Source organism: Callorhinchus milii, unplaced genomic scaffold (genome assembly GCF_018977255.1).
Source record: "Callorhinchus milii isolate IMCB2004 unplaced genomic scaffold, IMCB_Cmil_1.0 Scaffold16, whole genome shotgun sequence".
NCBI classification, from domain to species: domain Eukaryota; kingdom Metazoa; phylum Chordata; class Chondrichthyes; order Chimaeriformes; family Callorhinchidae; genus Callorhinchus; species Callorhinchus milii.
In genome coordinates this window covers 16320407-16332194 of record NW_024704757.1, presented here as the reverse complement: position 1 = coordinate 16332194, position 11788 = coordinate 16320407, and the positions used below count along the sequence as shown (strand labels likewise).

The window sequence follows — 11788 nt, the reverse complement described above, 5'->3', positions numbered from 1 at the left end:
GGCCATGTGTAACACGATAAGGGAGCCTGACACATATAGCAATAAATTCCTGACATTGAGTTTTGGGAGAACAAACTGTGACTGTAAATCTAGCTTCAAAACCGGTCAGTTGCGTTGACATGTTTTGATAGGTCGTCAAAGACGACTTTTGCGAAAATGGTCTCTTGACTTCTCTGGATTGCTGAAACTATTTTGGTGACTGTACTATCTGTCAGGTTCGTTGTATATCTGTTGATGCTGCTTTGCGGATGGTTTCCGAATATTAATTTAGCCGAAGATAAAGGTCTTCAGTGGCAATAATCTAAATTTGCATTGCGAAGGTGGTAAAGTAAAACAACAATCATGTTTTCCAAGCTCACAATGGGTTGGGCTCTGCACAAGTCCAGGGTATATATAAGTGCAAGTTGTTATCGTTGTTGTATTCACTGCTACAGACTCCTTCCCCTCACCACCCCGCCCCCATCACAACCTCCCTAGAAATTAAAGAGGCCACGTGTATGAAAGCTCTGCATTTGGTACTAATGTGGACGTTAGCCAAAGTATCAAAGGTTATCCACCACTGTCTGTACAACGGCACAAGTAACTTTGTACATACATAACACAACGTGAGAACTGCGTCCTTCTTCTCCCTCTCGATTGTCAGTGATCACCTCTCCTACACAAGGCATTCGGCAGTGAATTAAGTGCTCTCTGTCCACAGCAGTCCTCTCACTTAAAGTAGCTGCTTTTGGCAAAATACTGTTCGAACTTCACTGTGAATTTACATTTCTCCATCTCTGGAAGAGTTCATTGATCTCTCTCTCGCTCTCTCTCACGCGCTATAAATAGGGCCGTAAACCCCTCTCTTATCTTTCATAGATAATATTTTCACAGTCATTCTTACAAAAAAAAGACTCCATAGTTATGTATTTGATATTAGTAACTATTCTGACATACTGTACATAAAGGGGCTTCCCTATTCCCCCCAGCTCAACACATTGAGGCTGGGGAAGGAAGCATTACTGTGCTGTAGAAAAATACAATTATATAGTATCTCTTCTAAAACTTTTGTCTTTTTGTGTTTCCAACATGCTTGAAGCTCAGTGGAGGTTCCGTCAGTCGGTCAGTCTGAAGAGAAACTGAGACCACCCAACTCTAAGCTGGGCCTGGGGACCCCCATAGCCACAAGGCAGTGTCCCCAAGAGGGGGGGTGGGGTGTGTGTGTGTGTGAGACCCACCACAGACATCCAGAGCCTCGGGCGCTGTGGCTCCAATCCTCTTGACGTTCATCTCAAGTAAGTGCGTGATACCAACGTTTCGCCCAGTTGCCCCACTTTAAGGGAAGTTGTCAGCTCCACCAGTGTTGAGAGGCAGTCACTGAAGGCTTCTGGCTCTTAAGAAAAAAAGGCTATGGACCAGATGAGAGAAAGCCAACTCAGTGGCGCTGGTTGGGAAATCCCCAAGGCTGTCTTCAGGACGCTCGGATTCCAGGCCGTGGCTCTGTCTGGGGCTGTGACTAGCAGATGACAGGGACACCATCGGAGTTGAAGATCATGCCTGTGGTCGGCTCGTAGGTTCCTGCCAAGTAATACAGGTCCTCGCTGTCCTGGTACTTCTTGGTTTTCACCATTTGCTCGTACTGATCCAGGTTGACCACCTGGCACTTGTGAGAGATGGTCTGCACGTCGTTTTCGTCTATGTGCGAAGACTGGTACAAAGCGCGCTAAGTGGGGAAGACAGAGAGAGAGAGAGAGAGAGATGAGAAAGAGAGAAAATAACATTTGTTTTCAGTCACAATCCAAAGTAACAAGGAGATGCAGATTACATCATCACACAAGTCCACAAGTATGTAGTTTCTACATCATGGTTATTGGCCTTGTGTCAGCCCTGGCTCAGTGGGAAGCATTTCTGTGAAGTGCATTGAGACTTAATAATAATAATAATAATCCTTGCATTTGATATAGCGCTTTTCACGTCGGGAGGACGTCCCAAAGCGCTTCACAGAACACACTGTAAAGTGAATTGACTGTATATTTGTGGGCGAACGCGGCAGCCAATTGTGCACAGCAATGTCCCACAAACAGTCGTAGATTGAAAATGACCAATTTATTATTGTTTTGGTTTTGGAGGGATTATTATTAGGCTCTGTGTGGAGTAAGGAAACTTGCCCGAGGTTTCGCCCTCTGCCGGGAATTGAACTCAGGTCTCTCGCTTACAAAGAGAGTGCTCTAACCACTGAGCTACAGGACTTTGACAATTATTATTATTAATTATTATTATGATTATTATGATGACTGCAGTGCCCTCCCAGGCAGATATTAAGAGTTAAATAATATGAGGCAAATTCGTAAATACAGCCTTAATTTCGAAGACGATTTTCTTGCAAGTTTCTTTGGAGTGACTTCGAAGTTAAGACTGAATTCAACAATTTGCCAAATCCTGGTTGCTCTAAAACTCTGCATTAATCGGAGTAAACCTGAGACCTGGGTGGAATTTTTCCCCAGATTTTTCTCTCCCAAAGTTCAGCTTTGCGGAAGAACAGAACAGAAGTAATAAATTTCACCTTTGTCCGACTGGGAAGGTACAATCCTGCTTCTGGCATTTAAACAGAAATGTCACCGTCAAATCTAAGAGTGGCTTAGTACTTTGTAAATAATTCAGACGTGAGTGGCAGGCCAGACTGCTGTGCCTGCACACACGCCAGGACTCCAACTGTGTCAGCCCAGGACGCCAGCCAAGTTTACCTGACCTTCTGGATGTTAGTGATCGAGACAATCAGCAAAGTAAGGCTGACGTCTCTCCTCTGTCTCACACTCAGGATTTACGGTTGGTTAAAGGCTCCCTATATAGCGGCTGATACAAATATTGCAAAGAAGGAGAGTGATTGACAGGTACCGCTAATGGCCGACAAGCTACACTTACGAGATAAATGGCAACTGATAATGGATATAACCACATAGGTATATGGCTGCCAACTTTAACTTTGTATTCACCACCCCCCTCCCCTCCCCACCCCCCCTCACTCCAAACCCCATCACCTCTCATCTGCTCCTGAACCCCTCTCATTGTTGACCTTGTCACCTTGGCTGTGCCTTTGCTCACCCTGGAATCCCTCCTGCTTGTTGCTCTGTGTCCATTACTCCCACTGCAATCCTTTGAGATGTTCTTTGGAATAAGCAGGGGCTCGCTGACCAGCAGCAAGTTGCTTTTACATAAGCTGCGTACAAATGCCCCTGTTAAACCCCAGTGTCCATAGCCCAGTGAATAGGATGGATCAGAAACAGGCCCTGCATGTAGTGATTCTTATTGTTCAGGAATAATAATAATAATCTTTGCATTTGATACATCACTTTATCACGTCTTCGAGACGTCTCAAAGCACTTTGCTTGAATATACTGTAAAGTGTTGTGACTGTGTTACTAAGTTAAAGGTCGAAGGTTGAAAAGGTTGGGGATTGTGGTCAATCTCACCTTCCCATCGTTCAGTTTCTTGCCCAGGTTGGTCTCCTCAGGATGGTAGAACCACTTGACTCTCACCACCATGTTGCTCCCCCAGGATTCCCACATGCTCTGAATCCTGCCGATGTAGGGGAGGTTGGGGCGGCCGGCAGAGAGGAAGACGGCACAGTCTCCGATGCGGATGATCTCTTTGCCTCTCACGATAGCTTTGTAAAAGAGCTTCTTTGCTTTGCCCTTCATTCCTCTCCTCTGTACGGGAAGAAACACCACCATTAATTCATGGTTCCTTGGGGTTTTTCTTTTGCATTCATCTTCTGCGCAGAATTTACGCCACATAATTACAGGACAAATGACAACCCTCAAAAAACAACCACAAGATCTCAAGAGTAGTTTGAATTAAGAGGCTTTTTGTTCTATTTAATCTCTGCATTCCTCAACGCCCATCCCTGCCATCTTCCCAGCACAACATTAAATGATCTTAAATGATTCCAGCATCCCCCTTTTGATTGAAGTATTCCAGCCATTGTCACCCTCTAAGTAAAAGAATGTTAACAGGTAAGGCGGTCCGAGCTGGACAAGCGGCAGGACAGTTTGCCAGACAGCGCTCTCAATGGCCAAGCTGCGTGGTTTTAGCTGGTTAGGCTCCAGCAGTTTCCCCAATGCACACTCTGGGCTCCCCCCAAGCACTGGCTCTTGCCAACCTGCGCTTAACACTTTCCAGAATTAGGTAAGCAGGATGCATCCCTCCAGAGAGAGAGAGAGAGAGAGCGCATTCCATTCCAGCAATCTATCTCTGGGATTTCCATGTGTAGGTGGGATGCATGGAATTCTCAGCTTGGTTTGGATGTTCTTAAGCAACGGTGATGGTTTTCCGTGCGAGTCAGACTGAAAACAAAAATGCTTTGTGGTTTGCTGAACCCTGAGCAAGGCCGCTCTTGTGCAGTTAATTAGTCAATCAATGTGACAAACCTGTTTGACGCAGACAGAAAGACAAGCTCTCAGGTTGTGGAGGGAGATTGCACATCTCTCTGCACTGAGGTCTCCGGCACTCACCTGAGTGGGCTTCCCAAACCACTTCCAAAGCTGTCGGGCAGGGAGAAAGGCTGCGATCTTGGGCCTGTTCTCCACCGACGGCAGCCTCTGCCGTTTCGCCAGCTCCTTGGTCGTGGGCAGGTGGATCCCCTCTCGCTTCTTGGGCTTGGCTTTGCCATTGCCCGACTGCGGCTTCTGTTTCTGCCCCTGGGCTGGGGGATAGGGGGCCGACTGGCTCTGCTTGGGGTGCAGGGGCTCGGGGTGAGGGGTGGGAGAGGTCACGGCCGGCGCAGAAGGAGCCGGGTAAGCGGATTCCTCGTCCGAGCTGCAGGACGAGTCCTCGTCGGTGGTGGAGGTGGACGATGAGGAGGAAGAGGAGGAGGAGGAAGATGAGGAGCTTGAAGACGAAGACTGAGACGATGAAGATATGGGCGAGGAGGCTCTGGAGCTGGTGGAGGTGCTGTGTGCTCGAACTTCTCGCAGGTTCCTATCTCCCTCGTCCTCACCCTCAGACTCGGGGCTGCTGCTGCTGCTCCCACTGCTCTCAGCCTCTGTCTTCTCCTTGGCTTTGCATTTGATCAGATCACCAGCCCCACCACCATAGCCCCCCGGGGGGTAAGCAGAGTTTTGCTTCTGTGGCTCTTTTTTGGCCGCCTTGGTCTTTGAGAGTCTCTGCTTCACGTCGCCGCCCACAGGCGTGGCCGTGTACGGCCGGTTCAGCAGAATCTTATTGTCCATTTTGCCCGTGAGGTTCTGATCCTCCAACATCATCGCTTTGGTCTTTTTGGTCTTGGGCGACATGACGCCCTCGTGATCTAACTTGACGAGGAGTTCGGCTTCCAGTTGCTTCCTCGGACCTTTGCCCACGTTCCCAAAATCTACCGACTCTTCCGCTTTCTTCCCCTTCCTCACCTTGGCCTTTACCCCGGAGCTCTCTGCCACAGTGAACGAGCCCAGCGCTCCCACCGGGTCACTGTAGGTCTCCGCACCGAGAGCATTGCCAAAGATGGGAGGCGGGTACACGGTCTGCAGCTGGGCACTCGACTTGGGGACCATCTTGGCTTTGGCCATCTTCTTCCTCTTCTCACTCAGCGTCTGGCACGAAGCTCCGACGGAGTTCGGCTTCTGCACGTTCTTCCTGGTCTTCAGCCCTGCTTTGCTCTGGGGGTCTTCGCTGATCTGGATCTCAGACCCTCCCACCACCTCGGCACCATCTTCTGCCACGGCTTCGTTTCCTGGGAACCAAGTTTGCAAACAATTAAATAAATAATAAAAATAATAACCTTTGCATTTGATACAGGGCCTGATCACGTCTTCGAGACGTCTCAAAGCGCTTTGAGGGGAAAATGCCCATAATAATAAAACATAGTACATTTATATTTCCACTCCCCCCTCCACATTGTTTGTCACAGACAAACAGACAATTTTAGATTCTGGAGCAAGCGAGGGAACCTGACTGATCCAGGATTAAAATCCTAGGATAAAATCCAAGATAAGGCGACAATTTATTCACTTTTATCACATGACCTACTGTCCAAACTAATTCTCCTTTAAAGTCATCAAAATTTTTGTCAAAATGCACAGACACTGGGACGTTAAACGGACCTCAATTTCCACACAAGGGTTATTGGAAGAGAGGACAGATTCCGTCCCTGACCCGTTACCCCTGCCATAATTCCACGATGTTTAGCACCACCTCATGTCCAGTAATAACCCTGGGAGTTGACGTAGCGCCTGGAATGTCGGAATGTTTCAAAGCCCCTCACAGGTGATCACTGTAACTGTGTATTTGTAGGTAAACGTAGCAGCCAATTTGCACACAGCGTTTTCCCCACAGACAGCTGTGTGGAGGTGCAAGGTCTCTTCCCTTTTCAGACAATGCCAGGGACTTGTGAACATCCACCTCAAGGAACAGGCGGTCGGGATCTCGGATTAAACCTCTCAGTCAAAGGATGGCAACTGTGACAATGAGGCCCTGCTCCAGGCCTGCGCTGGGGTGACAGTCCAGCCCTGTAACCTCAAAGTCCTGACGCAGGTTTAGCATGAGGTGAATCAACGTGGTTTCTGACATACCCGTTTTGCTCTTGGCAGATGCTTTTCTCCCGCGGCCCTTGGCTTTAGCTGCGACGCTCTCTGGGGCCTGAATCGAGGAGGTGTCTTTGCCGTCCACTGTGTCTTTGCTGGACTTTCTGCTTCGTCTCTTGGTGTTGGGGACGAGGAGAGCGGGCGATGGCTCTGCACCTGAAGAGAGGAAGCCAGTCTCTGTATCAGACACTGACAAACAGCCACTTTTAACTTCTGTGCTATTCATTATGGCAAAGAGTTACTGAGCGGAAACAAGGAAAAGATCCACTGGTCGCTGCTGCGACTGTTGTTCTCCCAACAACAACAATAACAACTTGCACTTATATCCAGCAGCTTCCGTGTAGGATGAAAATATTACAAAATATTACAATTTTATAAAATGTCTTATATTAAGAAAAAGCAAATAGCTTTTTGACGTACATTGAATCTTGTAGTCTGGAGGCAGGAGGCGGATGTGGGAAAGAGGGATTCTCCCGGTGTCACCATCATCAAACTCCACTGTTATCAGATCTTCATCTTCATCGGGATCAGGACTTCCTAAAGGACCAGGAGAGGGGAAAGGGCCGAGGGTTAGGAGTGAGGCTGAAGGAGGGGCTGCAAACCCAGGTTTTCTCTATTCTCATTTAGGTTTGTACAGAGAGAGAGAGAAAGAGAGAGAAGGGCAAGGTGGGGTAAATGTCTCTCCCAACTCACAATCCGAGGATCTTATTTCAGCCTCTTTCCATTGTGGACGAGATCCACGAACCCCAAAACAACACATTTTTCCTCTAGGTTATTGCATTTACCAAAATAAAATGAACACCAATCATGGCTGTGCTCATTTGACCCAAAGTCATACCCCCCACCAGACTCCAAAGTCCAAAGTTACCCTCAGATAAGAAGGAACAGTACATTTCTGGGACTCTTATAATCCCCTAACATGTTTACCCTCTTCCCGGTCCACTTTCAGCCAAATACATCACGTCACAGCGGTGCAATAGTTTATTGCCTGGGACGCAGCAAAGGTTCTTTTTGGTGTGAAGCACAGAAGCCAGCTGCAAGCCACCTACCTGGGTATTAGCAGCGTCGAGGAGATTTATGGCAGTAATTAGGAAACAGTAGTTATCGCAATGCTACCACACTGTGTGATAAATTCTGTATCACATTCAAGAGCAAAGCCATCAATCTGTTGTGAGAGTGAATGACTGGAGCGCTTAGAAAGTTACAAGTTTGGGAGCCCTTGTTGTCTCTCTCTCTCTCTCTCTCTCTCGGCTGACGTTATTGCATTTTTTGGCCTCTCTGTGAGAGGAGAGGTTTCAGCACCATGATTTATCCTCCCAATAATGTGGGTCAAACAACAGCGCCAGAAGAGAAGAAACAAGAAGGCACAGAAAAGGGCAATTTTATTGAAAACCCCTGTTATTCTGATTATTCTGATTTTGTCCACAAAATATACAGTCAATTCACTTTACAGCATATCCTGTGAAGCGCTTTGAGACGTCTCGACGACATGATAAGGCACTGTATCAAATGCAAGGATTATTATAACTATTTATTATGAGGCCTGTCGGACTGAGCACTGTGAAGCACGACTTGTCCAAATGTCAAGACACTTCCAAGTTGCCATTCCCATCCGTGAATTTCTCATCTAACAATATTTTGCAACTAAAAGAAGAATCTCCCCAGAGCATAAAACCGTTAAGTCAACTTAGATATCCTCCTGCCGTCCTCAGTTTTATCCAGCTTTTAACACAACGTGAGAGCCCCTGTTGCTATCAAGGCAAACAACCTGGCTCTAAGTCCCCACAAATACATCAGCATTAGCTTTCATTGCACCTGGGGGCAGGGGCTGGGCTGATATCACTCGGTTGGGCATTTGTCACTAACGACAGCTCAACATGATCCCGAGCCAGTCCCACATCTGAGCTCATCATTCCTTTCTTGGTTACAAATGAGAAGTGACAAGTTACCTGTGACAACAGCTCCCGGGTACAGGCAGCGATACTGTTGACTCCAGTAGGCAGCTATTCTGGTACCTTCAGGCAGGAACCTCACCGAGGGAGGTTTAACATCAATAATCTGCAACAACAACACAAAGGACCCAGAATGAAATTAAGACCGAGCCGGATTTGAATTTCACATCACCCGATCCTGACAAAAGCAAAACTGCTGATCGCAGGAGAAGCTGGTTCCCCCCTGAGGCCAACCTCTCCGTTGAAAATGAAGGATTTTGTGTTTTTCCAACTTTTAGCCTCAGCTCTCCTTTAACACCCTCTGAATGGTGAGAATTTGGAGCAAAAAGCAGCGGGAGTTGGAGAAAGCGACACGGATCATTTCCTGTTTCAAACACAGCGATGTTCAGCTCCTACCCTCTGGAACTTCCTCCATAAAATCTCCCCGCTTCTCCTCACCTTTCTCTATCTGTCTCTAAAAGTCTCTTGAAAATCTCTCTCTTCAACCATCTCCTGCATTCACAATCCCTTCCACCACCCACCCTACTCCTGGCTCGGATTCCAGTACTTTCTCTGTAAAGCACTTTGAGACATTGCCCTACGCTTTAAAATACAAGTTGTTGCTGCTGTTTATGGGGAAGCCATTTGTGGCCGGGGTTTAAATCTTCAAACCTATCACTTTTCACACTGGGGCTGAAATAAGGGGCAAAGGAGGAGGAACAGAAATTGCAAAGAAAGTCACTGCACAATAGCATGAATGAACTAGAAACAAGGAATGTAAAGAATGCATCAAATAAACCGGCTTCATTTCTCCTCCAGCGCTGAAAAGGGCCATATTTCCTCATTACTCCAGCCAGCTAACTCCGGCGTTAAAACTGATCGCCGGTGCCTTTATGTTTCCACAAAAAAAAAGAAAATCAAAGGCTACAAGGGGTATTTTACTAGCGGAATTGTTTTTTTCCCCGGTGGCCATATATATTGTTTTCTTCTGCAGCAGTAGCGGGAAGGCCAGTCACATGTCAGATATGTTGTGTCTAATTAGTGCCTTTGACTAACTAATGGGTAAAAACAGTGGATAATGGCCTTTGAGATGTGGTGGGGAATTGGTGCCTTGGTGGATGTCACAAGGCAGCTCTTGTGGACTGAAATTACTGGAAGAAAGGTTTCTTTCTCAAAAATCCGAGCTGCAAACTACTGTATTACCTTTGGGTTACAGAAGCTCAATAGTCTTAGCTGTTTATAAATCTTGGGCCAAAATTATCACTGCAACCCAGTTAATCCACCAATATCTGCATCTTTCTTATTTTCGAATTCAGGATCCTCATCCTCACCTACAAGGCCATTCACGGCCTCGCTCCCTCCTACCTCTCCGACCTACTATCCCCCTACCTACCTGCTCGTACCCTCCGTTCCTCTGGCTCCGGTCTGCTCCACATCCCCCGCCCCAACCGCCCGACCATCGGTGGCCGGGCCTTCAGCCTCTCAGCCCCGAGGCTCTGGAACTCTATCCTCCAGTGCCTTCGCCGCTTCCTCCCTTTCCTCCTTCAAGGCCGGTCTCAAGACCTTTCTCTTTGACCGTGCCTTCAGCTCCCTTCTCGACTCTCTACCCCCTCCTCGCTCTCTCCCTTCCCTCCCCTCACCTTGACCATTTCCCCAATGCTCGGGTCCTGACCCAACTGTACAGCGCCTTGGGACGTCCTCCCGACGTGAAAGGCGCTCAATAAATGGAATCTTGTTGTTGTTGTTGTTGATGATATTGAAAAGCCTCCTTACGTTGTGAGTGAGTGGGGTGGGGAGAGAGTGGACCAGGTGGGGGGGTGGGTGGAAAACAAGGTCACAGTCACTAAACCCTATATCATGGCTGTCAGACAGAGAGATCTGCCCGGCAGTGGTGGAGATGCTGCGTCTCTGGATGGCTCTCTGGAGAGGAATAATGTGTTACCACCAGACGTGCCACACAGTCGCGCTGACAAGAACTAAAACACACTCACCCCAAAATGCAGCCCGTGGACTGTTCAAGTGCCTGGAGTTTAACATTGCAAATGTACGTTAGACAGGCCGTAAAGCCAAGGCTGCTGCTTAACCTCCAATCTACAGAACAGTCTCAGAGGTTGCCAATGCCTCCGTGGTTATGACTTGATTCCTTCAATTTACCCTTTAGTTTATTACTGAGCATTTATTGCACGCGGTTCACATTGGTCAATCAGGGAACCATTGATCATTCTAATCCTCGTTGGTCAGGCTGAACCTGGATTTGTCTCTACATTCAGCACTTTGCCGTCTATAAAATAACAGGGTGTTGAAAGTATTATATGGGGAAACACGGAGCATTTGTGTATTTGTAGCATTATGTATTACCCAGCGATTTGAAACACCTCCTGGCGTGAAAAGCACTGTACGAATGCTAATGTGCATTCTATTTCTGAGTACTCAGAACGTGGCAAAATTGTCTTAAACTTGAAGGTGTTTTTCTGCGGTTTCTTAAAATAAATTTACAGCAAACTGGTTCCAGGTTTGCCAAATTTGCCAAATTCTGGACACTCTGAAACACAACATAAATAGAGAAAATGTAACCCGATGGAACCTGCACCAAGGCAGGTATTGTACAATCTGAGTGAAGCAGGACTTTACAGAGGGAGTGCCACTCTGTCCGCTAAACATACACAGTGTCGATCGAGTGCTCTCACCGCTTCCTGAAGGAGTTGTTCCAAAGAGTAGATGTGAGGACGGTTCCCTCTCTCCCCCTCCACCACCACACGGTATCTAACAGGGAAAGAAAATCAGCTGCTTGAGCACAAGAATAATAATACTACTAATAATAATCATCATCCTCACATTTGGTATGTCTCCTTATCATGTTGTCAGGTTGTCTTGAAGTGCTTCACAGGATATACTGTAAAGTGGCTTCATCCGAAAAGTCAAGGTATTCACACGCAACTCCACAGCACAGAAGAAGGCCATTCAGTCTATTCCATCCTTTTACACCAGTTTCCTTGCTCTCTGAGCAAGCCATCCATTAAGTCACATTCCCTTCCTGTCCGAAGGAGCCGTCAATTTTGTCCCACTCCCTTGCTGTCTGAAAGAGGCATTCATCACGTCCCACACGCCTGCTCTTTCCCCTCACACCCTTTGTATATTTTCCTTCTGCAAATATTCGTTTAATTCCCCTTTGAAAGCTTTTACAGATTCTGTTTGAACCCTTACAGGTGGCTATTCCTTCCTAATCAACTTTGTGTGTGTAAACAACATTCTCCTGAGCTCTCCCTGTGTATCTGAAAAGGGAGCGGAATTTATTGAAGATGA

The 11788-nt window shown here is 47.2% G+C and overlaps 1 protein-coding gene across 1 annotated transcript in view; it reads right to left on the bottom strand.

The window, feature by feature from the left end:
* Window positions 1–814: 814 nt before the first annotated feature.
* The window catches only part of tnrc18 (trinucleotide repeat containing 18), a 46122-nt gene continuing 35148 nt past the window's right edge, over window positions 815–11788 (bottom strand). Inside the window, 7 exon segments of the mRNA XM_007906148.2 lie at window positions 815–1702; window positions 3450–3686; window positions 4491–5704; window positions 6543–6710; window positions 6975–7091; window positions 8504–8612; window positions 11173–11248. Of these exon segments, the coding sequence (XP_007904339.2) occupies window positions 1496–1702; window positions 3450–3686; window positions 4491–5704; window positions 6543–6710; window positions 6975–7091; window positions 8504–8612; window positions 11173–11248 (2128 nt within the window). The 3' untranslated portion in view covers window positions 815–1495.